Source organism: Sarcophilus harrisii, chromosome 2 (genome assembly GCF_902635505.1).
Source record: "Sarcophilus harrisii chromosome 2, mSarHar1.11, whole genome shotgun sequence".
In the NCBI taxonomy this organism is placed as follows: Eukaryota; Metazoa; Chordata; class Mammalia; order Dasyuromorphia; family Dasyuridae; genus Sarcophilus; species Sarcophilus harrisii.
Window position 1 is genome coordinate 617,241,443 of NC_045427.1, and position 27,709 is coordinate 617,269,151.

The window sequence follows — 27,709 nt, forward strand, 5'->3', positions numbered from 1 at the left end:
GCTGCTATTCCTCTGGTTTACATGACAGTTGGTGGCACTTGGTCTGTGGTACATGTTAGTGCTGGTGAGAATGGTGAGAATGGAGGGCTCCTTCTCCATGGGGAATACTCTCCTTCATGATATCCATGGTCCCTAGGCTGAAATCAGGGCTGGATTTAGGAAAAGTTATTTCCAAGAATATTCAGTTCAGGGTCCTTGGCTATTTTTGTTGAGGTCTAAGAGGAAGTGGAGTGGGTTTGATGTGATTAACATATATATATATACATATAAAAATATGATTTCTATACATAACATATATATATATTCTTCTATCATTCCCTCAGGGTGTTCCACTTTGTTCACCATCTCTTATTTAATTCATCATCACTTTTATTTTTTATTGATAGTTAATTCTTTATTTCCTGTGCCAATGAAAAAGAACAAGGACATAAATTATATAAAGAGCAAATGATAAAAATAATTGACTTGGCTCCCAAAGTCAAATCTATATGATAACTTTTAAAATTGCAGTCTGATTTTTTGATAGGATTTCTAACATGGAACATCAAGGGAATTTCTGTAGATAACATTTGCCTAGATTTTTTGAGCAAATAATTTGAGAAGGTTTTTCATGTTATTCTTTTTTAAAGATGGAGAGATGCAGAATTGATGCAAGAGTGCTGGAGCCAAATTGTACTAGAAGAGCTTATGCAAAATTTTCAGTGTGAGCATTTACAACTCAAAAATTGTCGAATACCATGAACCAGGGCTTGATTTATTGTTTTGTTGATTGTTTAGACTTAACAGAGCGGTGGAGAGAATGGTCATAATGTACATTAAACTTGGAAATGTAATATGCATATACCACACCCTACTCCCCATCCAGGAGCTGGTTGGAACACATTTACCAGCTCACCCCTGGCTAGATGGTAGTATAATTGAGGGGATTTGGCTAGATCCAAAGACCAGTCATTAAAAGTTCCATGGCATCTTGGAAAGACGTCTCCAAGAAAGCATATAATGAATCGATGCATGAAGATAATGTCTGTATGAGATAAATGTTATATAACATTTACCTCAGTGACTTGGATAAAGGCTTATTGAATCTGCAGATGCACAAAGTTGAGAAGAAGCAGTTTCTACAATTGTTGATGGACAAGAACATCAGACTAAACTGAATAAAGTGAAATTTAATAGAGAAGAATGCTAAGTTTTACACATGGATTCAAAACCAGTTTCACAAGTAGAAGGCTGGGAAGACATGGCAAGAGAGTAGCTTGTAAATGAACAGTCAGGTGATCTTAGTGAATTATAAGCTTAGTATAAACCAACATTTGATCCCATAGCTAAATTGGAGCGTTTCTAGCAGAGGTTTTATGACCACTTGTCAGGTATGTTATAGAGGTTTTGGGGGAAAGTAGTGACCCCTCCCCTTTTCTTTTAGGAATTAATAGGTTTGGATAATAGAAGAAATGAAAATAAACTAGAGAAATAATGTATATAACTCCCAGGGACTTGATTCCTTAGCCTATTTCCAATAATATGGACTGAGAGTAAGTCAAAGGAAAGGAGGAAGGAGCCGGCACCCCAGTCCTGGCCAATGGCTGCTCAATGGCTGGAGAAGCGTTGTCGAGCCTGGAAGTGCTCACAACGGGGATGCTTCATGGTCAGCCCATAGGTTGGGGTCAGATCCACCTTCACTCCAGATGGAACACTGAACTCCAGCTGCTGCAGCAGAATGGCCAGGAAGAGGAAGATTTCCCAGCGGGCAATAGTCTCCCCAATGCATCGCCTCTTCCCCATGCCAAATAAAAGCATCTTCTCACTCAGGTTCTTATTGATAGTGCCATCTGCACTAAGGAATCGCTCTGGTCGAAATGCTGATGGATCCCCCCATAGTTTCCTGTCACAGGAAGAGAAACAGGAATTGAGAAGATATGATAGGGCCTCCAAACATCCATCAGAACCCCAGATCCAGATTGAGGGCTGGGGAGTGGGAACAAGGGCAATAGGGTATGTGGGATATGAGTGAGCACTCTCCTCCTTTAGAGACCTTTAAATTTCCCCAGAAGGTCAGCTCACCAGGGGTCTCAGTTCCAAGGTCCAGCCTTCTGAGGCCAGACCAGTTGGCTCTTGAGAGATGTCTTCCACATGGCCAAAAGCAGGCTCCATATTTCCCACATGGTGACAGAAGCTAAAAGGGCTTCTTCAAGCAGGTCTCTGTTTAGATGACCCCCTCAACTACACTCACTCTTGACTTGGCTGATGGACGTAGTCACACAAACCAGAGCCTCCCTGCCCAGACCCCACCAGCTCCCAGGAAGACTCACTCGTCGTGGTTAACCTGCCACTGGTTCACAAAAACGCAGATCCCCTTGGGGATGTAGAAATCGTTTAAGGTCGTGGCTCTCGTGGTGCTAAAAGAGACAAGAGACTTCTATCAGATAAGACCAGGGCCAGGGGTAGTCCTGTGGCATGCAGCTTTCTTGTGCCTTTCCCTTAGCCCTTTGCCTGCCACCTTTCCCAGCCTCTGGCGTGAAAGGTGCTCCCTCCTCTTCTAGTAACCTTGTTACTGCATGCTCTGCTCCTGGACACAATTCTTCCCTGGATATAGAACACTGTCCTAGTCCTAGAGTAGATAGAGTTTGGACAGGACATGGTCCCCTCTCCTCACAGGGCATGTAGCCTAACTGATGAGACACCAGTACAAATGCTGTGTGACCCTGGACAAGTCACTTAACCCTGTTTGCTTCAGTTTTCCTCCTCTATAAAACCATCTAGAGAAGGAAATGGCAAACCACTCCAGTATCTTTGCCAAGAAAATTCCAAATGAAATCTTGGAGAATTGAACACGATTAAACCAACTCAACAACAATAGACGAATATAATTCATAGCATCATATAGTATGTCAATGTTCCAAAAACAAAGTTCCTTCCGTCTACTCTGAAATATCTGATATTTATCTAGTTATTTTCATATCATTTCCCTCATTAAAATGTAAGCTTCTTGAGGGCAGGGATTCTTTTTTGCTTTTGTGTCCAAGTATTTAAGTACAAGGTCTGGTGCATAGTAAATACTTTAAATAAAACACTTGTGGAATGACTGATTGACTAAGTGAGATCTTAGTGGGAAGGTCATTACCAGCTGTGGAGGGGGAGGAATTGTCACCTTTGTGGAAAAGGTAACATTTGTTTTGGTGTTTATTTATTGTAACAGACAGATAGATAGACAGAAAGGCAGACAGACAGATAGATGAGTAGATGTTTAAATAGAGAGACAGACAGATAGGTAGATAGACAGAAAGACAGATGGATAGATATTTAAATAGAGAGACAGACTGATAGATAAATAGATATATAGATATATAGATAACAGACAAGTAGATAAATAGATAGAAAGACAGATAGAAAGGGATAGATATTTAAATAGAGAGACAGATAGGTAGATAGACAGATGGATAGATAGATAGTTAACAGACAGAAACTAGTAGATAGATAGATGTATGAATAGATAGATAACAGAGTAGACAGACAGACAGGTAGATAGATAGATGGATAGTCAACTCAACAAGCATTTATTAAGAGTTTATTATATGCTAGACATTGTGCTAAGCATTAGGGATACCACATAGCCCCTGACTTCAATGAGTTTGTATTTTAATGGAGGAGGGAAGGAAACACATAAAGGGAAGCTAGAAAGGGGGGGTGGGGAGATGGGCACACCAAGGCAGGGTTGGCCATGTCCAAGAAGTTTAGGTAGAGGCCTAGAATTCAGCCAGATAAGACCACCAAGCCACAGTTGAGTTGTTTTAGTCATGTTCAACTGTCTATGTGGAGTTTTCTCCCACAGGAGTCACAGGGGACAGGAGCTCCTTCCTAGGTGGAGAGGGAGTAGAGATGGTGGCCAGCACTTGTGTAGAACATAACAATGGTATGAAGGATGGAAGAGGATGAAATCGATCCTAGTGTAGCAGGGTGGCAGCGAGGGCAGATATGAGGAGAACTTTTCACAGTCTTGGTCAGGACTTGAACCAAAGAAGGAGAGACGCAGCGAAAGGACATGAGCGCTGGTGGCAGTGGGGGTAGAGAGGGGGGAGGGATGCAGGAAGACTTAAGGGTCCTTACCTGTGGGGGATGGTGAAAGGGACAAAGGAGGTATGCCTGAAGATCTCCAGGACAAAGGCCTCCAGGTAAGGCAGCTGAGGTTTGTCCGTGAGCCGGGGTCTGCGATCTCTTCCAATCACGGTGTCTATGGAAGGAAGGAGAGAAAATGGGAGAAGGAAGCTACCTAACCCTTTCCCTCAGAGCATTTGTGCCCCCTCCCCCTTAGTGAGTCATGAAGAGTCTCGACCCTGAGAAGCAGTGGAGTATGGGAAATCCATCTTGCTTGTCTAGAGAGTCTAGAGAGATGGAGATTCAGCTGGAACCTTTAGTCTTTGCCATGTGCCGATGAACACGTCACGACCTCATCCTTAGACAACAGCTTGTCACTGGTCTCCTGGCACCTGGGAGTCTCCTCTCCTCAGCCGTCAAATGGATTTGTCCAATATGAAATTTTGACCACACCAACCCCTATTCAATCAACTCCACTGGCTTCCTGTTACCTGGTGGTAATCTGGTTATCCTACTGCTCTTACACCCTTCCACATACCCTGTGACCCAGGGGCACTGGCCTCCTTCCTGTGCCTCATAATAGGGGGTTTGTCTTCCAAATCAGGGCATGGTCATTCGCTGGCCCCTGGGCTAGAATTCTCTCATTTCTTATGTCCATCCCTTGTTTCTCAGGCTTTCTTCAAGTCCTAGCTAAAATCTTAACTTCTGTAAGAAGCCTTTCCTAAGCCCTCTTGATGCTAGAGCCTTCCCACTAAGATTATTAATTTCTTCTTCATCATCTTCTTCTTCTTCTCTCCCTTTTTCTCTTCCTCTTCCTCCTTCTCTCTTCCTTCCTCCCTCCTTTCCTTTCTATCTCTTCCTCCTCGCCTACCCCCATCTTTCTGTCTCTGTCTGTTTCTTTGTCTCTCTCTGTCTCTGTCTCTCTCCCCCTTCCTATCTCCCTTTCTCCCCCTCTGCCTCACCACCCCCCCCATCATCCATCCCTTGTTTTTAGGCAGTTATTTACATATTGCCTTCCCTATTAGAATAGAAGCTCCTTGAGTGCAGGGACTGTTTTTGCCTTTCTTTGCAGATATGCTATGGATAGCACAATCCCTGGCACATAATAGACACTTAAATGCTTGTTGACTTGACAACTGCAAAACTACTTCCTTCTTGATAAAGGGAGGGAATAGTCACAGCACGGCTCTCACAGGCTCATTGGGACAACAATATGAGAAAACATATAAAATACTTTGCAAAGTTTAAAGTGCTGTGTATACTGTCATTGTTTTATTCACATACCCAACTCCTTCTGGATTTTCTTTTGGACCTCAGGGTTTATCACCAGGTACATGAGGCTCCAGGAAATGGCCGTCGTGACTGTGTCAAAACCTGGACAGAGTGGATCAACAGGGAGGGCATTGTAAGAGAATGAAATGAGGAAGATCCATGCTCGCAGCACCTGGTCTCGGGGCTTTTTCTGTCCTCCTAGGCAATATCCTAGGAACAAATCCTCCATTTCCTGATTCTGTTCTTTCAATGGTGTTCAGATCTTGGTGAGCCCCATCAGTTCCTATAATGGTAGTGTGTTATGGGAGTGCAATAATAATGAAAGAAATGCAAATTAAAGGAACTTTGAGGTTTCACCTTTTACCCATTAGATTGGCAAATACGGGGGAAAACCCAAAAGAGGGAGGTATACTAGGGCATGATAAAGCTGTGAAATTGTTTGTCATTCTCAAATGCAGTTCAAATTATGTCCCCAAAGTCCCTAAACTGTACAGCTCCTTTGACTTAGCTGTATTGTAAGTAACATATGTCCCAAGGAGATTAAAGAAAGAAGAAAAAGAATTTTAAATTCAAAAATATTTATAGCATTTCTTTTTGTATTCTAAAATTTGTATTCTAAATTGTATTCTAAAAATTGAAACTAAGTGTTAGCCTTCCTATTGGAGAATTGCATGGAAAGTACATGAAGGTAATGGGGATATTATTATGTCATGAGAAATGACAAAATGGTCATTTTCAGAAAAAATTGAGAAGACTTCTGCAAACAGATGCAGATTTAAGTGGCCAGAACTAAAAGAACAATTTACAAAATGACCACATTATGGAGAAAAACAACTTTGAAAAATGTTAAAATTCTTATCAATGCCATGAAAAACTCAAGTCCCAAAGGCTCACCTTCTGACACAGACATAATAAACTTTCAACATACAGAGAAAAATGTTATTTCCAGACATGGCCAATGTAGCGATTTGTTTTGCTGGACTATGCATTTTTTATTATGCTGGGTTTCTTTTCAGGTTTTTGTTGTTGTTATTGTTCAGTGGAGAATATTAAGAGGAAAAGATAATAAATCCATATAAAATAATTCTTTAAAAGTAAACATTTAAAGGGGATTTATAAGCTGTGGGTTTTTTTTTTTAGTGGATATAGGACACATGTGAATACCATGAATTTGAGGTAATCTCTACTGGGAGACCTGCATCCAGACTGGGGTACCACACCATGAAAATGCTATGATTTTAGACAAGGACATCAAGTAATAAAGAAGAAAAAACTGGCTCCTACCAGCTCCAAAGATATCATTGATGAGATTGGTGATCAATATCTTTGGTACACTGGTGCCGGTGTTCCCCTGAGTCTTGTCTTGGCTGTGTTTGAACAGAGCACCAGTGATATCTTGAATATTATTCTGAAAAAAAGAACAGACAAAGCAACTATGTTATAATCATTCTTTCATTCAGAAATTCCAAGTTTGGTGACCACCAGAGGTAATTTTGGGAACCCCAAGTCATATTAGTGATGCATATTACAGGACACAGTGCCCAAGAAGAGGTCTATTAATAGAGAATGTCACAAGGCAGCTCACATCTAAGTCAGGTAAAGGGACCATATTGTGCTCTAAAAATCCATGTACTTTTGTGTAATCATTCTATAGGGATTCTGTTTCAAGACCAAGAAAAGGTTGCTGAAAACTAACACTCATTTCCTCCTTTACCTCCCAAAGAAAACAATTAGCCTTTTGGATATAGAGTTTCAGGGGGTAAACAAGGATCATTCATAATCACCCCTGATATATATACATCACTATAAACTTCTTCAAAGCACTTTCACCTTGTTAACTCATTTAATTCTCAAAACTGTTCTGTAAGATAGATAGGGCAGGAGTTCATAAATTCAATATTTAGATAAGAAAAATGAGGCTTACAGATGGGATGTGAGATACAGTTAGGTCACTGAACTAGTCAGTAGGAGAGATAGCAGAGTACTGTGAATAGAGTGCTGAAAGATAAAGAGGAAAAAGTAATCATAAGGGTTTCAATAAAGTTAGACTGTTTATATTCCTATATGGAATGATGATACATATAATTCCTAAAAAGTTTATCATTATTAGGGCAGTGAAAAAGAGTTTAGGCGGACAGAGTATGAACGTGAGTTATTATGTTGGAATAATCTCCAAAAAAAATGAAAAGAGGAGAAAGAGGGATGTTCTGGGAAAAGGAAGAAAGGAGAGGACAATGGAGAAAATTTTCTCAAATAAAGGAGGATTTTGAGAGTTGGAGGGGAAAAATGGGAGAGAGATGGCAGGAAAGCTTGAATTTTACTCTCATTTGAATTGGTTCAAAGAGAGAAGAATATATATGCATTCTTAGTTGTGTATAGAACTATAAGTTACCCAAAAGGCAAATAAGAAAGGAAAGGGATAAGAGAAAGGACGGATGATTAAAAAGGAGGACAGATTAAGGGAAACAATGGATAGACACAAAATAAACATTTGAGGAGGGATGGTGGAGGAAAGAAAGAGAAAGGGGGGATAGGGAGAAGAGACAGAAGAAAATGAAATGGAGGGAAATAGATGTTAATCATAACTGTGAATGTAAATGGGATGAGTTCATTCATACAGCAAAAGCAAATAGCAGAATAAATTAGAAACCAGAATTCAACAATATATTATTTGCAAGAGACATACTTGAGAGAAAAAAGACACGTACAGAGTTAAAATAAAGGACTGTGGTAGAATCTAATATGCTTCAGCTGAAGTAAAGATGACAGTGTTGGCAATCATGACCTCAGATAAAGCAAAAGCAAAAATAGATCCAATAAAGGAGATAATTAGGGAAATTACATTTTCCTAAAACATATCATAGGCACTGAAGTAATATAAAAAAAGGTTACAGCAATTTCTCTAATAAAGAAAGATAAGCTTCTCAAATTTATGGAACTGAGTCAGATTTATAAAAATAACCATTCCTTCATTGATAAATTAAGTTAGAGAGAGAGAGAGAGAGAGAGAGAGAGAGAGAGAGAGAGCGCTTCAATCTGTATTCAGACACAATCAGTTCTTTCTCTGGGTATGGACAAAAATTTTTATCATAAGTCCTTCAGACTAGATCATGAATCATTACATAGCTAAGAATAACAATCATCTACAGCTGAACATCCCAGAACATTGCTATTACTTTGTATATGGTAGATTTCACTTTCCTTGAATTCAGAAAGAGCTTTCAGGTTTTTTCTGGGAACATCTTGCTCATCATTTCCCACAGAACAATAATATTCCATCATAATCATATACCACAATTTATCTGACCATTCTTCAATTTCAATTTTTTTTTGCCCTGAGAAGAGACCTGCTATAAATATTTTTGTATATATATGTCCTTTTCCATTAAAGAATCTATTTTGTTATTCATGTGTAGTAGTGGTATTGTTAAGTTAAAGCATATGCATGAATTTATAGCCCTTTGGGCATAGATCATAACTTTTGATCATTTGTCAACTGGGGCATAGCTCTTGTTTTTTATACATTTGACTCAGTGACCTGTATACCAAACTTTACCCTTTAACCCAGCAATACAATTGCTAAGTCTATACCCTAGAGAAATCAAAGAAAAAGGAAAAGAATCTATAGGTACCAAAATATTTATTACAGCTCTTTTTGTGGTGGCAAAGAATGAGAAAGCAAGGTTTCAGAAAAACATGGCAAGACCTATATGAATTGATGCAAAGTGAAGTGAGAAAAACCAGAAAAGTATTGTGCACAGTAACAGCAATGTTGTAATGGTGATCAGTTGTACAAATGAAAGCTGCTCCAAGTCAATCCCAATAGACTTTGTACAGAAAATGCTATCTGCTTCCAGGAAAAGAGCTATGGAGATTGAATGTAAATCAACACATGCTTTTTTTTTTTTCCTGCTTCTTTTGCTCTTCTGTGGTTTTTCCCATTGTGTTCTAATTTTTTTTCTCCCGACATGATTCAAAAAGAATATATATTAAAATTTAATTAATTAATTAAAATAAAATGAAAGATAGCTGCTCTGATCCATACAATCACTAATGATTTCTGTCTATTTCTAAAGAGAGTTGATAAACTCTAAGTAAAAATTGAAGTATAATTTATTTACCTTCTCTTTTTTTCTTGCCTTTTTTTGGTTTGTGGTTAACAAAAATGTTTAACATGATTCCTCATGTACAATTGATATTATATTGTTTGCCTTTTCAGTAGGTGGGGAAAATAATGGGGAGAGGGAGAGAATTTGAAACTCAAAATTTCAAAAGAAAAGAATGTTAAAAATAGTAATTAAAAGAAAAAGAGAGCACTGGATTAGGAAACAGGACATAACAAGGTATGTGACTTTTGGCAAGTCAGTTCTCTTATCTAAGCCTCAGTTTTCCTTTCTGTAAAAATGAAGAGTTTGGACTAAATGATTTCAAAATGAAACATGCTACCCATCTTTGACAGAGAGCTGATGGTCTTAGAATGTAGATTAAAAATATTCTTTTTTTTTTTTTTTCCTGGACATGGCCAATATGGGATTTTGTTTTGCTTGACTATGCATATTTGTAGCTGGGGCTCTGTTTTTCTTTCTTTGTGAGAAGAGGGAGGTGGGAAGGCTAGAAGGCAGATTTTCACCTCTTAAAATTAATTTAATTAATGAATTGCTTTTAAAAAGAGATAAAAGAGTGGTCATGTGAAAGAACAATCACCAACACCACAACAAACTTTTATGGTATAAAACACTTATATAAATCTATGATTGATTTCATATTAAATTTTAGGGTTTTTTTATTCCCCTACCAAGGTTTTTTTCAGGACAATCTGTCACCTTCCTCTTCCTTATTTCGCAGCTTGAAAATTCTTCAATTGTAGGTAGATCTGAATTGAGATTTGAATCCTGCTCCTTACTATTTGTGTGATCAGGATAAGTCACCTAGATTCTTTGTACCTTAGCTTACTCTCTTGTAAAAAAGAGATAATTAGTTCTACCTCACAGTTGGGAAGGTCAATTAAGAAAGAACATGTATGTAAAGTCAATAATGGTCAGTTACTCTTTGCTTAGACAGAAGAAATCACCAGTGAATAATAATAAAAAATAAGAACTAATATTTCTATAGCCCTTTTGAGTTTGTAAAAAAAAACTCTACAGATATTTTCTCATTTGAGCCTCAAATAACAGTGGAAGGCAGGTGCTATTATTCTTCCCATTTTTCCAGTTGCGTAGCTAGCCAAGGTGAGATTTGAACTCCCGACTTCCCGACTGCAAGCCCAGGGCTCATATCCACTGTACCATCGAGGCTAAAAGGAAAAAGGCTTACCCTCTGAGAGCCTCTAGGGAAGGCGAGAGACCTACCTCATGGCTGCATTACCTGGTCAAAGTCTTTGTAATGCTCCTGGACAGTTTTCTGCATGAATTTTAAGAACTTCTGGTTGAATTCCTTGAACCTCTGCAACTTGGAGTTTGGGAAGTAGCGGAGGATGGGAATGAAGTCCACTGGGTTGCCTGAGGAGGCACCCTCAACAAATTCATGACTCTTGGTAATGATACTCATTAGTTCTTGATTCTCATTGGCGTGACATTGGCCAAAACACATGGCGCCTATGACGTTGGCCACGGACACCACCACGTGATTGTAGGGGTCAAAGCGCCCGACCGTGTCCATCAGTTCTTGGAACTTCTGGATCAAGCACTCGCCCTCTTTCTTCACATGCTCCTCCAGGTAGCAGGAAGTCGAGGATGGCGAGGAGGCCACGGAGAAGGTATTGAGAGCGTTCTGGGCCAGCTTCCTTCGGGCTGCCCACACTTCTCCTGAGTCAGGGTTGAAGCTCATGCTATAGCCATCTGTGACAAGGGAGAAGCTGTAGAGGTCGGGTCTGCCCTTGAAGTCCTCCCCCTGCCTCACCAGGGCCTGGCGGACGGTTTCCAGGCCACTCAGAACCAGCACCGGGGTGGAACCGATCTGAATCTGCATCACATCGCCGTACTTCTCTCTCAGCTGGGCCAGGGCCAAGTGGGGATTCTTCCCTAGCGTCAGGATGTTGCCAATCAGGGGCCAAGCCCAGGGTCCGGGTACTGGTTTGAGTCCCTTGGGGACTTTTTGAGAGTGAGACTCAATGACCCAGAAGATCAGGCAGAAGACAACAGAGGCCAGCAGAAGCTCTGTAATAGAGACGGAAGCCAACAGGCCTCCTACCATCTTTGCTGTCTAAATGGAAATGAAAGGAAGAGTGAGTTTTGGGGGAGTCAGGATCAGGGATAGGGCCCTCCAGAAGGTCACTCACAGGACGTCTATGGAAAGATCTCCCAAGACAGATTGGTCCCAAATATTATAGTGATTCCTTTCCAGTATTGAGAGAATGGGGATCTGGGAATGTGGGAGCATGGAGTCCTGAACCCAACCAAGGGCAGGGGGGACAGGGTGAATTTTCCCCAGGATCTATACCCTCCTCAGAACTCTAGGGAAGGGCTCAGATCACTCACTTTCAGATAGTGATAATATCAGGCAGGGGGACTCAGAGACAAATGGGGAATGACTTTTAATCCTGCACTTAGTCCAGATTTTCTTATCTTCGTGGGCGGATGGAGAGGTTCTCAGATACCACCCCTAGCTTCCATTTCATGGCCACAGACAAAGTATGGAATATTAGATCTAGAAAGGGACTCAAAAATCAGCTACTCCAGAGGTTCTTAGCCTTTTTGGATTTCTAGACCCCTTTGGCAGTCTAATGAAAATTCAGGCTCCTTCAAATAATGGTTTTAAGTAATTGAAGGAAATATTATATTTCTGTCCAAAGTTGGTGAAAATAAAACTATATATATCTATATATATAGATATAGATATAGATATAGATATTTACCATCTGAGTTCAGAACCTTTAAATTCTATCCACAGGTGCATGAATTTCCCAGATTAAGGACCCCTGAGCTAATCCAATCCTCTATTTTCTAGGGGAGTAAACCAAGCTCCAAACAGGTGCAACAATTTGCTCAGTGACCACAATGAATAAGGGGCACTTTCAGAAGTAGAACTTCACACATACAGAGAGAGAGAGACAGAGAGAAAGAGACAGATAGACAGACAGACAGAGACAAAAAAGAGAGAGAGTCGTTATCTAACTACTAGAACCCAGTGTCCTTTGTGATAGGGACCTTAGATCTGAGGGGTCCCCAGAACTTGAGGAAGTGCTGAAGGAAGTTACCTGGATAGCGTGGATGTTTAGAGTGGCCCAGAAATGGAACGAGGAGCTGCTTTGGAGTCCCTCAGCCCAGCAAGTGAACATGGACCATCTTTTATATAACTCCTCCTCCTGACTGGCCCTGAAAAGCCCATCAGGTGATCAGAAAACATTTCCAGTCAAATTGAAAGGATTTGAAATTGGACTTAAGCCCTTGGCTCCTCCCTAAAAATAGCTCCAGTACAGGTACTGGGACAGAGTCCAGGAGTAGAGAGGGATATTGGATTTAAGGGGAAGGGCATCCCTATGCCTCCCTAGGTTTAGGTTGAAGTCAACCTAAAAAGAAATACTGAGCCAAAGGTAAGTATGGTTGCCTTGGAGAAGAAAGTGGAATGACAAGCCAACCATCATTTGTTAAGCTCCTACTATATTCAATTCACTGCACTGGGTTCTGGGGAAAATATAAAAGTGATTAAGATAGTCCCTCTCTCAAGAGACTTGCAATCTAAGGTTGTTAACATTTTTTTCATGTGACTTGGCTCCCTTTTGGCAGTATGGTGAAGCCTATAGATCGCTTCTCAAAATGTTTTTATTTTTAATTTTTTTTCTAATTACATATAAAAACAAATTTTGACATTCTTTTTTAAATAAAATTGTCATTTTTTGTTATATTAACTCAGCCTACTCATGAGTAACTGATATTCTTTTTTTTTTAAATTTGGTATTTATTTTTCTAATTATACGTAAAGATAATTTTCAACATTCATTTTTATAAGATTTTGAGTTCCAAATTTTTTTATCCTTCTCTCCCTTACCTTCCCCCTCTTCAGGACAGCAAGCAACTCTCTTAGGGCAAAAATTTGGAAATTGAGGCGATGCCCTCAATGGGGGAATGGCTGAATAAATTGTGTTATATTATTGTCATGGAATATTATTATTCTGTGAGAAAAGATAAGGAGGATGATCTCAGAAAAAAAAAAAAAATCTGGAAAGTCCTCCATGAACTCAAGCAAAGTGGAAATGTACTGTATACAAAGTAATAGCAGCATTTTGGAATGACCAGCTGTAAATGACTAGCTATTCTCAGCAATATGATGATTCATGACTACACTGAAGGGCTTATTATGAAGAATCCTATCCATATTCTCTCCCTGGCTCCCCTTATTTTTTTTTAAACTTTGTTTTTCTTGACATCTATTTTGTTAGGGTCGGAGATCTATGATTTCTTTTACAGAATGACTTTTGTGGATATGTTTGTATAACTTCCCCTGTGGTCTCTGCATGGGAACTGGGGGTGAGGAAAAGGGAAAGAATCTAGGCCCCAAAACTTTTGAAAAGAAATGTTAAAATTGTTTTAAATGTAAATGGGGAAAATTTAGTAAATATTTTAAAAATATATTTTTAAAAGCAATTTGACATAGGTTATACATGTATAATTATTTTAAACATTTTCCATATTAGTCGTGTTATGAAAGAAAAATCAGTACAAAAGGGAAAAACCATGAGAAAGAAAAAACAAACAACAGCAAAAAGGTAAAAATAATGTATTTCAATCTGCATTCAGTGTCCATAGTTCTTTCTCTGGTTGCAGATGGCATGCTTTATTCCAAGTCTATTGGAATTGGCTTGGATTAATTTAACATTAATTTTTTAAAATTTGGAGTTTCAAATTCTTTCTCTCCTTTTCTTCCCTTCCTTCTCTTAGAGAAGGCAAGCAAATTGATATAGATTATACATGTACAATCATGCAAAACATATTTCAATGTTAGCTATGTGAGGGAAGAAAACAGACAAAAAAAAAAACCAAGAAAATAAATGATTTGGGGGGGGGGTTGTTTATTTTTTTTTTAAGTATGCTTCAATCTGTTTCCAGACTCCATTAGTTCTTTCTCTGCAGGTAAATAATATTTTCCATCACAAATCCTTCAAAATTGTCTTGAATTATTGTTCACTTAACCTTACACCAGTTCATACATGTCTTTCCAGGTTTTTCTGAAACAATCTTGCTCACCATTTCTTAAAGTACAATAATATTCCATCACGATCATATACCACAGCTTCATCAACATACATTAATGTTTTAATTTTTCCATATCCCTCCAACATTTCATTTATCTTTTCTGTCATATTAGCCAATCTGATAGGCGTACCTCAAAATTGTTGAAATTTGCAATTCTCTAATCAATAGTTATTTAGAGCACTTTTTCATTTGCTCTAGAAAACTTTGATTTCTTCTTCTGAAAACCATCTGTTAATATCCATTGACCATTTATCAGTTGCAGAATGATCCTTGTATATTGGACTCAATCTTTATAAATTTGAGAAATGAAGCCATTATCAGAGAAACTTGCTATAAAAATATTTCCCCAATTTTCTGCTTTCTTTCTAATCTTGGTTACATTGGATTTGTTTATGCAAATTTTTAAAAAATTAATATAATCAAAAGTACCCATTTTACTTTCCACAATACTCTTTATGTCTTATTTTGTTATAAATTCTTCCCTTCTCTAAAGATCTGACAGGTCAAATATTCCATGCTTCCTTAATTTGCTATGATATCTCCCTTTATGCCTAAATAATATACCTGTTTAGACCTTATCTTGATACACAATATGAGATGTCAGTTTATACCTAGTTTCTGCCAAACTGCTTTCCAGTTTTCCCAGAATTTATTTTTTGCCAAATTTCTTGTCCCCCAAAATTAAATCTTTGCATTTATCAAATATTAGAATATTGTAGTCATTTTCTTTTTTAGTTTGTTTAATGTATTTATTTATTTAGAACTTAAATATAAAATAAGAAAAATAAAAAAAGAAAGACAGAAAAAGAAAAGAAAAAAAGGTTATGTGTCCAGCAGAACATAAGGGAAGATTCAAGATATATAACAATACATCTCTATTTTGAGAAAGCTTGTATAATAATGGAATTCATTGTATCCACTTTTTCTTTCTTTCTTTGTTGGTTTTCTTTTGTTCTCTACTATGCACTTCGTGTGTGTGTGTGTGTGTGTTTTTTAATAACTTTTTATTTGCAAGATATATGCATGGTAATTTTTCAGCATTGACAATTGCAAAATCTACTGTTCCAATTTTTCCCCTCCTTCTCCCCACCCTCTCCCTCAGATGACTGGTTGACCAATACATGTTAAATATGTTAAAGTATAAGTTATATACAATATATGTATACATGTCCAAACAGTTATTTTGCTGTACAAAAAGAATCGGACTTTGAAATAGTGTACTATCAGCCTGTGAAGGAAATCAAAAATGCAGGTGGACAAAAATAGAGGGATTGGGAATTCTAGGTAGTGGTTCATAGTCATCTCCCAGAGTTCTTTCCCTGGGTGTAGCTGGTTCAATTCATTCCTGCTCTATTGGAACTGATTTGATTCATCTCATTGTTGAAGAGAGCCATGTCCATCAAAATTAATCATCATATAATATTGTTGTTGAAGTCTATAATGATCTCTTGGTCCTGCTCATTTCACTCAGCATCAGTTCATTTAAGTCTCTCCAGGCTTCTATGAAATCACCCTGCTGATAGTTTCTTATAGAACCATAATATGCCATAACATACATATATCTTAACTTATTCAGCCACTCTCCAGTTGCTGGGCATCCACTCAGTTTCCAGTTTCTTGCCACTATGAAAAGGGCTGCCACAAACATTTCTGCACATGTGGGTCCCTTTCCTTCCCCTGGATATTTCTAATAAAAAGCAGGTGCCCATAGTTGTTTGCAGATTCCCCATTAGACTATGGGTTCCTTGATGTCTGTCACATATTTTTGTTAGTGACATAGTATTTAATCTTTTGATCATTGCTCTTCCTCTTTCCTGAGGTCAGTCTAACCCCAATGTCCCTAAGAATGATCTCCCCATCCTTCCTTCCCACAAAAAAGTTCCCTGTTAACATACATGGTAATTAATTTCCTTAAATGATTTCTCTGGCGGTATCTTTCTCCTTATAAAATTGATCTCTTTTATTTCCTGTCCTAGTTCAGAACAATTAAAGGGAAGAATCCTCTCCCCTGCACCCTCTCCCCTCAATACACACCTAAATACAATCACTCATTCAGTGACAAAGTTTTTCCTTGTCAGTTTGGTGTGTCCTGAAGAGTGTTGGATTTATAGTCAGATCCTGACACAGGCAAGTCATTTTATTTCCTGAATGAAGTCTCTGTTTTCTCATCTATAAAGTAAGTATAATAATATCTGTATTACCTAAATTGTAGGGTTGTTTTGATGTGATTTGATAGATGAGAATCAAATGAGATTATGTTTATAAAGTTCTCTGTAATCCTTAAAATTCTATATACATCTCAGTTATGATTATTTCTACTGTTATTATTATATTACTTAGGTCTTTACCCCTCCTAGATCACTGCCTTGTAGGATATGGCTTCTGTAGCTTAATGAAATTATAAGTTGTGCAATGCAGATTTATCCAAGAAAGACAAGACAGTGGAGAATTTTGACAAAAGGTAATCCACTTGAGAAGGAAATGGCAAACCACTCCAGGATTTTTGCCACGAAAATGCCCTGGACTGTTGGTCAACCAGGTCATGAGAGGTCAGACACAACTTGAATGACCGAACAACAAAGGCCTTCTGAGATTTTAGTCATTCCAGATGTCAATAAATCAGTAAATAAAGAACTCATCTGATAGACCTTTAATCTCTTTAATCTACTAATGATTAATTCTTGCGTGTGAGAGGACTTCAGTGTTTTATACAACATTTTATTGTGTAATTTGGGCAAATTGAGTTCCAGCAATATTTCAGGTAGTTGTTTTTGTGAACTTTATTTTCTTTAGCTCTGACTTATGATTACACCAGTATATGAGAGTTCTAGTATAGAGTCTCCCTCCACTAATTGAAACTGGTTTTGGAAATATCATCTGCATCCAGAGAGAGAACTATGGAGACTGGAATGCAGATTGAAGCATACTATTTTCACCATTATTTTGTTTGCTTTTTATTTCTCATGTTTATTTTTTTATTCTGATTTTTCTTTCACAACATGGCTAATATGGGAATATGTTTAAAATGATTGTATCAGATTGCTTGTCTTGGGAATGGGAAGGAAAGGGGCGGGGGGAAATGGAACTCAAAATCTTACAAAATGCATGTTGAAAACTATCTTTACATGGAAATTAAAGGCTTTTGAATTTAAAAATTCTTTTAAAATGTTGAAAAAAATTGTAAATAAAAATAAAGAAATTGGTTTCTGGGTGCTCATTAGCCATTCTTTAAATAGCAATGTTTGCAGGGAACCAAAATCACATCCATCAGTCTGGATTTAACACTATTCTTTTCATTTTTATTTAAATGAAAAGAATCTTTGTCCATCTTTAATCCTATGGAATCTTTCCCATTCATTATTTTTAAGAGCTCACTGAGTTCAGCAATTACATCTGTCCCTCTTTTTAGTAATTCATCTGGACCTTGTGACTTGAACTCATTGAGGGCAAGTTGGCAAACTATCTCATCACATAACTTAGGTTCTAGCTGCCTGATGATTATTTATTTGTACTGTCTTCTCCAACCTGAAAAATCATTCTTCTTGAGAGAGAAAAAAAGGCCAAAATAATAGTTGATCAATTCTGCCTTCTCACATTCATCCCATCCATTGGTAAAGAATCAAAGTTCTTAAACCCTCCATCCTCAGCATAACTTTAAAAAAATCCCTTTTTTGTCTGTAGCATTCATCATCAGTGTTAGGTGTATACAACTGTTTTTACAGAACTATGTAATGGCGTTAAGTGTCTGAGATCGAATTTGAAGTCAGGTCCTCCTGACTTCAAGGCTGGTGCTCTATCCACTGTGCCATCTAGCTGCCCCTGTAATTGTTGATAAGTTGCAATTTTTTTTGAAAATTGTTCATATTTTTGACTACTTACCTACTGGAGAATACTGTTTGGTTTATGTATTGGTGATATTTATTTATATTAGATATCAGATTTTTATCAATGAAATTTGATATGAAAATGCTTTCAAAATCAACAATATCTCTTTATATTCTAGTTAAATCTTTTTTGTTTGACAAAAAGTTTTACAGTTGCATGAATAAAAATTGTCCTTTATTTCTTATAGTCGCATCTATTCTTTGCTTGGTTATTTATTTCCCTCTAGCTATAACTATAAAAAGCACATCCTCTCATTATTCTCTAACCAGTTCTTGATGATGTAACTTTGTATATTTAAATCATATATTCACCTGAAGCTTATCGTAATACATGGTGTAAGATAGTCATACCAATCTTTTTTTTCTCCCAACTTGCTTTTCAGTTTTCCCAGGAATTCTTTTTTCAAATTTTATTTTAAACAAATAAGAAAAGAAAAAAAGTTGCCATGGACATAGCAGAACATAATAGAGGATTCAAAATATAAAGCAATAAATTTCCATTTCAAGAAAGTCAATGTAATAAATATTACACATTGTGTTCAGAGTTGTTCATCTTTGTTTCTTTATGAGTTTTCTTTTGTTCTCTGCTGGGCAATTTTTACTTTATTTTTTCTTCCTTCCTCAAGATTATGTATATGTATAATTAAGTGTGTATGTATACACACACATACAGATACACATAGATATATACATATAGATAGATTTTTATAATAATACATACATATGCACATATATGTATTCATATGCATCCATGTATAAGACCATACTATATTTATTTCCACTCATCCTCTGTTTCTCTGAAGGTGGATAGCATCTTTCTTCACAAATCCAAGTCTTTCCCTATTTTTCTATATCTACCAGCTCATCATTTCTTATATACCAACAATATTTCAACTGTATATTGCCTAGTTATTTTAAATAGTCTAAAACAAAATTGATTAATATGATTGACATATAGTAGTATCCTATTTTTCTCTTTTGATTAAATCTATTTTAGTTGTAACTTTGTCTGAGATCATGATTACTCCCCCTGATTTTTTTTTTACATAATCAATTCTATTCTTGATCTTTATTTTATGTTTGTTTATATCTTTTCTTTCTTCTTCTTCTTCTTCTTCTTCTTCTTCTTCTTCTTCTTCTTCTTCTTCTTCTTCTTCTTCTTCTTCTTCTTCTTCTTCTTCTTCTTCTCCTCCTCCTCCTCCTCCTCCTCCTCCTCCTCCTCCTCCTCCTCCTCCTCCTCCTTCTTCTCCTTCTTTTTCTTTTTCTTTTGTTGAGGAAATTGGGATTAAGTGACTTGTCCAGGGTCACATGGTTGGGAAATGTTAAGTGTCTGAGATCAAATTTGAACTCAGGTCCTCCTAACTTCAGGGCTGGTGTTCTATTCATTGCGCCACCTAGCTGCTCCTGGACTCTTCTTCTTAAAAAAAGTTTTGTTTTTTTTTTTCCTTCAGACTCTTCTAGTAGAATGCAAACTCTGGCCTGGTCAGTGGACTCTGGAACTTTGTCAGTTCTTTCTCCCAACCTTCCAAAGTCCACAAGGTAGAAGCACAGTCATGGCACTCATTCACCTAAAAGTAAGAAAGGAGAGAAATAATGAAATTGCAAGTAATAACAGGCTCTGATGGCCCAGGTAAGGAGACAAATACCCAGGGTTCTCTCTCCATCTGTAATATATTGAGATCCCTGCTTCCTCGCACAAATGCTGCCAGGTGGGAAAGAGAAAATATCACCCAGTACCTTTTAGACATATTCTTAGTTTAGGTTCCTCTTCTTCATATACATAATAAGAGAAGTAGAAACAAAGACTATTTATCCATGCTCTGAAGTCCAGGTGGGGATTGCCAACATCAGACTAGGCTCAGAAGGACTGGGCTCATTGACTAGTCCTAATTCCTCTTCATTCTGTTTGACAGTTTTTACTTATTATTACTTTGTTGTACTGATTAAGCTCTGTGCAACCTTCATCCTCACTTTTTCTTGTTCTTTCTCTAGAGACTCTTTTATTCTTTCTTGCCATCATCTTTCCATTTGCCCTCTAAACCAGACTGTGCCTTGGAGGACCAACACTTCTAGCTCTAGAAATCATCTTCTGGGGCCTTAACTCTTTATTGTGATCTCAGTTATATTGCTCATTGTGTCTAGCTAACTCTAATCATGTTTCCCATTGAATTTTACCACCCCTCTCTCTCCCAACTCAGCTATACAACTCTGAAACCTTAGTCAAATCAACTGATTTGAGAAGGAAAAGATTTTTTCCTATTGGAAAAAGGGACTAGAAAAGGGAATAAGCATTTATAGAAAACCTACTATGTGCCAAGTGTCACATACTAAGCACTTCACAAACATTATCTCATTTGATCTTTAAGCAACCTTGGGAGATGAGTATTATTATTATCTCCATTATACAAATGAGTATCTCTTGCTAGTATCATACAGCTTTGTAGACACTTGATTTGAAGTCAAATCATTCTGACTTCAGACTTAATACTCCAGCCACTTTACCACTAGGTAGGAAGGGCAATCAATACTGCTAATATTATTGGAAAAGGCACATAAAGCAACGGCCCAGTAGGTGACTCCACTTATAAACTCTTTGATTCCCTGCATCAAAACTCCCCTCCCTAGCCTCCCCTTCCCTATAGGTGTTATCTCCGTAGGGACTATCTAACTTTTATATCGTATTCCAGTACAATTCTTAGCACAATTTTTGGCATATAGTCAGTACTTAATAAGGGGAAAGCTGGATGATGCAGTGGATAGAGCGCTGGGCTTGAAATCAGGAAAACTCATCTGTGTGAGTTCAAATCCAGTTTCAGATACTTCCTAACTGTGTGAACCTGTTTGCCGCAGTTTCTTCATATGTAAAAAATCATGGTAAAGGAAATGGCAAAATCACTCTAATATCACTGCCAAGAAAACCCCAATAGGATAACAAAGAGTTGGGCACAACTGAAATGACACAACAATAAAAGCAAGTGCTTAATAAATGTTTTTTTTTCATTCATGATTCACTAAAATGAATTTTACTATAATTTTTTCAAGTTCTGTTTGGCTGTTCTTTCTCAGTTTCCTTTATTGCCCCTTAATTGTTGGGTTATTCCAAAATTCTGTTCTATCCTTAGCCTTCTGCCTGTATACTCTCTTGATGATCTCATAGGCTCCCACGGGTTCACTTATCATTTCAATGCAGATGACAAACAGATTTATAAATCCATCCCTGAGCTTTTCTCAGATTCAGTGATCCTTGGGGAATAAATTGTCTACTGGACACTCCCAGCTGGTTATAATCCAACCACATTAAATTCAAAGAACTTATCATCTTTCCTCCTAAATCCATTCCTGCTTTCAACTTCCTTATTTCTGTCTAGGGCCTTCCTATCCTTCTAATCACCCAGATTCACAATTTTCACTCAATGATTTCCTCTCTCTCACCTCACATATCCAATCAATTGTCAAGTTTTATCACATCTCTCCAATTGTGCCCTTGTTTCTGCCCACATGGCTCCATGAAGGTCAGGTTTTTATCAACTCTTACCTGGATTCTTGCAATAGCCTTCTATTTGGGAGCCCCAGTCTTTCCCCTCCCCATTTCCAGAATAATATTCCTAAGGTGAGCTAGAAGCTCCTGTGGCTCACTTTTGCCTCTAAGAACAAATTTAATATTTGAAATCCTTCATAATCTTTTCCCAGCCAGTCTTTCCAAACTTAGAACATTACTCTGTTTCAAACTCTCTATAGTTCAGTCAAACTGGCCTGTTTGCTATCCTTCACACAGCACATTTAACCTCCCATTTCCAAACCTTTGTACAAGTTGTACCATATATATGCCTGAAATGCATTACTTCCTCACCTCCCTTGACAATCACTAGTTTCCTTCAGATCTTGAATCAAGTGATACATTCTATATTGGATTCCCTCTAGCCTAAAGTGCCTCCCTCACCCTCCAGATGTTATCTTGTATTTATTTAACTTGTTTTTATTATATGTATAAAATATACACTTATATATATATATATATATATATATATATATATATATATGTTTCATTGCATAGACAGTAAGCTACTTGAAGGTAGGGAAATGTTATACTTTTGCTTGTTTTAGCACAGTTTAGCTGTCAAATAGTATGTGTTTAATTAATTCCAATTAATTTATAGCAATGTGGTACTTGGTAATCTAATTGGTAAAGCCCTAAATCTGTTAATTTATTTTGGTAATGTCATCATTTTTAGTTATTAGCCCAGTCCAACTATAAACAGTATATATCTCTTTAGTTCTTTATCTTTTTTATTTCTGTAAAAAGCATTTTGTAGTTATACATGTATGTATGCACAAACATATATTTTTGTTGAAAGAGGCAGCATCCCAATATGTATAGAAGGTCTTAGAGTCAAGGTGACCTCTAAATCCCACTTCTGATATATACTGGCTTAACCTTAAGTCATTTCACCTTTTAGAGATTTAGGCAACTTTCAAGGTATAGAAGAGCTGGAGATCAAAATTGGTAGAAAGAAGTTTCTGGCTCTGGAACTCCTGACTAATGAAATTAAAAGTCATTTTACATACAGACCATGTAGTATAATGGAAAGACTGCTGTATCTGAAGTCAGAGGAACTGAGTACCTAAAACCTGATTCTCCCACTTACTACCTGACTGACATAGAATAAGTCACTTAACACCTGTGAGTCTCAGTTTCCTTCTCCGTATAATAGAGAGTGCTAACTCTATGACATAAATGTTATATGCACCCCGATCATGTCTTTCTAGTCCAGTTCTTAGATTCTTCTATATTTTGAAAAATGAAGATGTTGGACTCAATAGATCCCTCCAACCTTTAAATTTATGATTACATGTTTAATAAATGAATGAAATCTAAATCTAATGAAGATCTATTAAAATGGGATGGGAAAGATATGCTCCTATTATTGTATTTGCCAGGTATGAGTAGTTTTTGAGCAGGAGACTGCCTTGATCTAGTGGTAAATTTGGAAAATTAATCCTGCAACGTGTGTATAAGAACTAAATCCAGTGAATCTGTCTCAGGGTGATATCAGCTTTCATGGGTTCAATCATGATCTCTCTCTAGATGACTTTTATATCTAAATATCCAGTTCTACAATTTTTTCTTCTCTAAGTTTCAGTTTTGCTCTCTGGGACCCATTGCCTCTCTGGGTCAAAAGTGCTGAAGAGCAAGATCAAAGGGAAAACACTTGGGTAGAGTGTGTGCCTGATCATTGCCCTGGGTCCAGGTATGAAATCTTCCATTTAATGTGAAAATCCTTGTTGCCCCCTAATGACAACTTTGTGCAGGAATCGATGCATAATAAAGCATGAAATTTTGTTAGGATAGTTCTTTGACAACGTGTAAATACTTCTTGTCCTGGGTATCACTAAACTAACTCCATCTTGGTACGGAAGTTCGAATCCTTAGATTGATACCACATTGCAAATGAGGTAAACATCTGAATTATACCCTAGGACCTGGTATAAATACAGAGTGAACATTTAGCTTCCTGAAGCAGAGGAAGCCAGAGTATCCATGCAGACTGCTCTTCTTCCCCCAATTTAATCTCAGAAATTTCTTGATCCTAAAATGGTAGCAGTGGGATGGTAGAGAAGGTAGAGCTTTTAAGAAAGTTCTTAGCCAATCAGCAAAAGTTGTTGTATGTTTTTATAGAAGATAGATACAAGGACAACAAAATAAACTGAGGCTTAATAAAGCTAATAACAACTGAAATAAGGTTTGAGAGATTTTTAAAGTTATATTGGGGGCAAAAAGAGATCAAAGATGGGATAGGACCATTTCTTAGGAGAGATGGATGTTGATAAACAACAATGAGAAAACAAAGGTACCGATCTTTTATTTTCCTTCTGCCTTGACTGAGAAGAATGATCGCAATACTACAAAGGACAGAACAAGATGGTCAGGGTCTTTGATGAGTTTGTTTCTTCTTTTTCCTTGTGCTTCTCAGAACCCATTGACTTTATCTTCCATTCTCTCCTCTTTTACACCAATCCTAGGTGAAGAGGTGCTCTTTCTTGTCAAAACCAACAACTCTACATGTATTCTGAATCCTATGCTCTTTCATCTTCTTCAGAAGATTGTCACAATCATTCCCCTCTCTTATTAATCTTCAATTTTCCCTCTCAACTGATTTCTTTCCTGCTGCCTTGAAATACATCCAAGTCTCCTGTATCATGAGAAAAACCAGTGGCCAGCTAGGTGACACAGTGGCTGGTGCACTGGGCCTGGATGCAGCCTCAGACATTAGCTGTATAACTACAGGAAAATCATTTATCAATATTTATCTTATTTTCCTCATCTGTAAAATGATGCAGAGAAAGAAATGGCAAACCACTCCAATATCCTTTCCAAGAAAACCCCAAATAGGGTCATGAAAACTTGGACACAGCTGAAAATGACTGAACAAGAGACTCTTCTATCTCCTAGAGCTTCCAGTCCACATCTCTCTTCCCTTTCACAGGCAAAATCCTGGAAAAAGCTGTACATCTGTTATCTTCATTTCTCTCATCCTTTGCAATCTGACTTCTGAACATCTTTCATGAAATTGCTGTCTCTGATGAGCTCTACACTTCCCAACCTGATGGCCTTTCTCAGGCTTCATCTTTCTCAACTACTCTCTAGCATTTGAGACTGATGACCCTTTATTTGTGAATATTACCTGTTTTAGGGCAGCTAGTTGATGTAGTGGATAGAGCGCCAGCCCTGAGTTCAAATCTGACCATAAACACTTAATACTTCCTGACTGTGTGACCTTGGGCAGGTCACTTAACCTCAATTGCCTCAGGAAAAAATAAAGATTATCTGTTGTTTTTTTTGTGTGTGTGTGTGTGACACTATTTGTTCCTGGTTTTCCTTCTCCCTGTCTGATTGCAGTTCCCAGGCTCTTTTTTGCTGGTTCACTCATATTATGCCTCCTGATTATGAGTGCATTACAAAAATTCTCTCCCAGGCCCTTTTCTCTAATTTGTCTCTCTCGTGGACCTCAATAGCAACGTTGTAAAATTGGGATAACAGCACTTACTTACAGTGTTGGTGGGAAGATCAAATAACATAACAAATATAAAGTTTGCAAAGAACTTTTATATTATATATTATATTATAGGGATATAATTGCTAGCTATTACTATTACTATTAATTATCCTCTCAATGCAGATGACTCATAGATCTATACATCAAGCCTTGTGTTTTTTCCCCTTTGTCATGAGCCCCAGCCCTAAACCAGTGAGGAATTGCTTAGTGGGCATTTTCAGCAGATGTCCTATAAGCATCTCAAATTCAGTGTGTTTAAAATAGAACTTTTTATCTTTCTCCTCAAAGCCTTTCCTTTATAGAATTCTCCTGTTTCTGTCAAGTATCCCATCATTCATCCTGTCTTCTATGCTCATAATTTCAGCACTACCCTCAACCCCTCACTCATTATTTCTCTCTCCCCACGTTTCTAGTCAGTTGCCAAATTTGAGCATTTCTACCTCTTCAATGTGCCTTCAATTGACTTCTTTTTTTTTTCCCCTGAGGCATTTGGGGTTAAGTGACTTGCCCAGAAACACACAGTTAGGAAGTATTAAGTGTCTGAGGCCAGATTTGAACTCAGGTTCTCCTGACTTCAGGGCTGGTGCTCTACCCACTGCACCTCCTAGCTGCCCCCATTAAATTGACTTCTACTGATTTATACAGGCATGACTTTAGCTCAGGTCATCAGCACCTCTTACTTGAACTGCTGCAGTGGTCTCCTAATTGGTCTCCTGCCTCTCTACAATCCATCCTCTACACAGCTGCCAAAGTGACTTTGCTTAAGAGACAATCTTACTACATCACACTCTCTTAACAAATTCCAGTGGTTTTTTGTTGTCTCTGGGATAAAATATAAATGCCTCTGTTTGTCTTTTTGTCTTGTCCTTTACGACATGTCCCAACCTATCTTTCCAGAATTGTTATACACAACTTACCTTCCCTCAAATAAACTAGGTTTCTCTCTGTTTCTCACATATCATAATTTATCTTCTATCTTTATGCTTTTGCATTGGCCATTCCCACATCTAGAATAAATTTCCCCTTCATAAAATCCTTATTTCCTTCAAGATGAAGTTCAAGCACTACTTTCTACATGATGCCTTTGCTGATCTCCCCAAATATTTATTCCCTCCCTTGTTAAATAGTTTGAATTGAACAACTTTGCATTTATTTTGCGTTTATTCTGAATATACTTACATATGTACATGTTGTTTCCTCTGATAGAAAGTAAGCTCTTTGAGAGAATTTTTTGTCCTTGTATTTCTGTCTCCATATTTAGCACATAGAAGGGGCTTCATAATTGCTTCTTGATTGATTAATTAATTTTAAGCCATTAATGGGAAAATATAATTCAGACAAGACTGGAAGGGTAGAGAAATAAGGAGGACAAAACAAATAAAAACTTCTTAGAAAAAGGCACCACATAGAATGACAGGGAAAGATAACGCAGAATGTTGGAGGGGATGTGGGAAAACTGGGACACTGATACATTGTTGGTGGAATTGTGAACACATCCAGCCATTCTGGAGAGCAATTTGGAACTATGCTCAAAAAGTTATCAAACTGTGTATACCCTTTGATCCAACAGTGCTACTACTGGGCTTATACCCCAAAGAGATCATAAAGAAGGGAAAGGGACCTGTAGGTGCCAAAATGTTTGTGGCAGCCCTTTCTGTAGTGGCTAGAAGCTGGAAAATGAATGGATGCCCATCAGTTGGAGAATGGTTGGATAAATTGTGGTATATGAATGTTATGGAATATTATTGTTCTGTAAGAAATGACCAACAGGATGATTTCATAAAGGCCTAGAGAGACTTACATGAACTGATACTGAATGAAATGAGCAGGACCAGGAGATCATAATATACCTCAACAACGATACTGTTTGAGGATGTATTCTGATAGAAGTGGATTTCTTCGACAAAGAGAAGATTTAACTTAATTTCAATTGATCAAGGATAGACAGAAGCAGCTACATCCAAAGAAAGAACACTGGGAAATGAATGTAAACTGCTTGCATTTTTGTTCTTCTTCCCAGGTTATTTATACCTTCTAAAGCCAATTCTCCCTGAGCAACAAGAATGTGTTCTGCACACATATATTATATCCAAGATCTACTGTAACCTATTTAACATATATAGGACTGCTTGCCATCTGGGGGAGGGGGTGGAGGGAGGGAGGGGAAAAATCGGAACAGAAGTGAGTGCAAGGGATAATGTTGTAAAAAATTACC

General features: G+C 37.6%; 1 protein-coding gene across 1 annotated transcript; it reads right to left on the bottom strand.

The window, feature by feature from the left end:
* Positions 1-1,149: 1,149 nt before the first annotated feature.
* Positions 1,150-12,659, bottom strand: LOC116421952 (cytochrome P450 1A2-like). Its single transcript, XM_031956596.1, has 7 exons — positions 12,560-12,659; positions 10,729-11,565; positions 6,649-6,772; positions 5,377-5,466; positions 4,105-4,228; positions 2,310-2,396; positions 1,150-1,882 (listed from the first exon to the last, which is right to left on the bottom strand). The coding sequence occupies exons 1-7, from the start codon at positions 12,638-12,640 to the stop codon at positions 1,588-1,590; spliced, it is 1,638 nt and encodes a 545-aa protein (XP_031812456.1). The 5' UTR covers positions 12,641-12,659; the 3' UTR covers positions 1,150-1,587.
* Between the last annotated feature and the right edge of the window lie 15,050 nt (positions 12,660-27,709).

What these genes read in the sequence shown, in the direction of transcription:
- LOC116421952 (XM_031956596.1), bottom strand. Translation starts at nt 12,640, where the DNA reads ATGTTCACTTGCTGGGCTGAGGGACTCCAAAGCAGCTCCTCGTTCCAT. An exon ending in ATTACAAAGACTTTGACCAG is followed by an intron (nt 6,773 to 10,728) that starts GTAATGCAGCCA and finishes TCTTTTTTTCAG; the next exon opens with AATAATATTCAAGATATCAC. An exon ending in GAAAATCCAGAAGGAGTTGG is followed by an intron (nt 4,229 to 5,376) that starts GTATGTGAATAA and finishes TTCCTTCCATAG; the next exon opens with ACACCGTGATTGGAAGAGAT.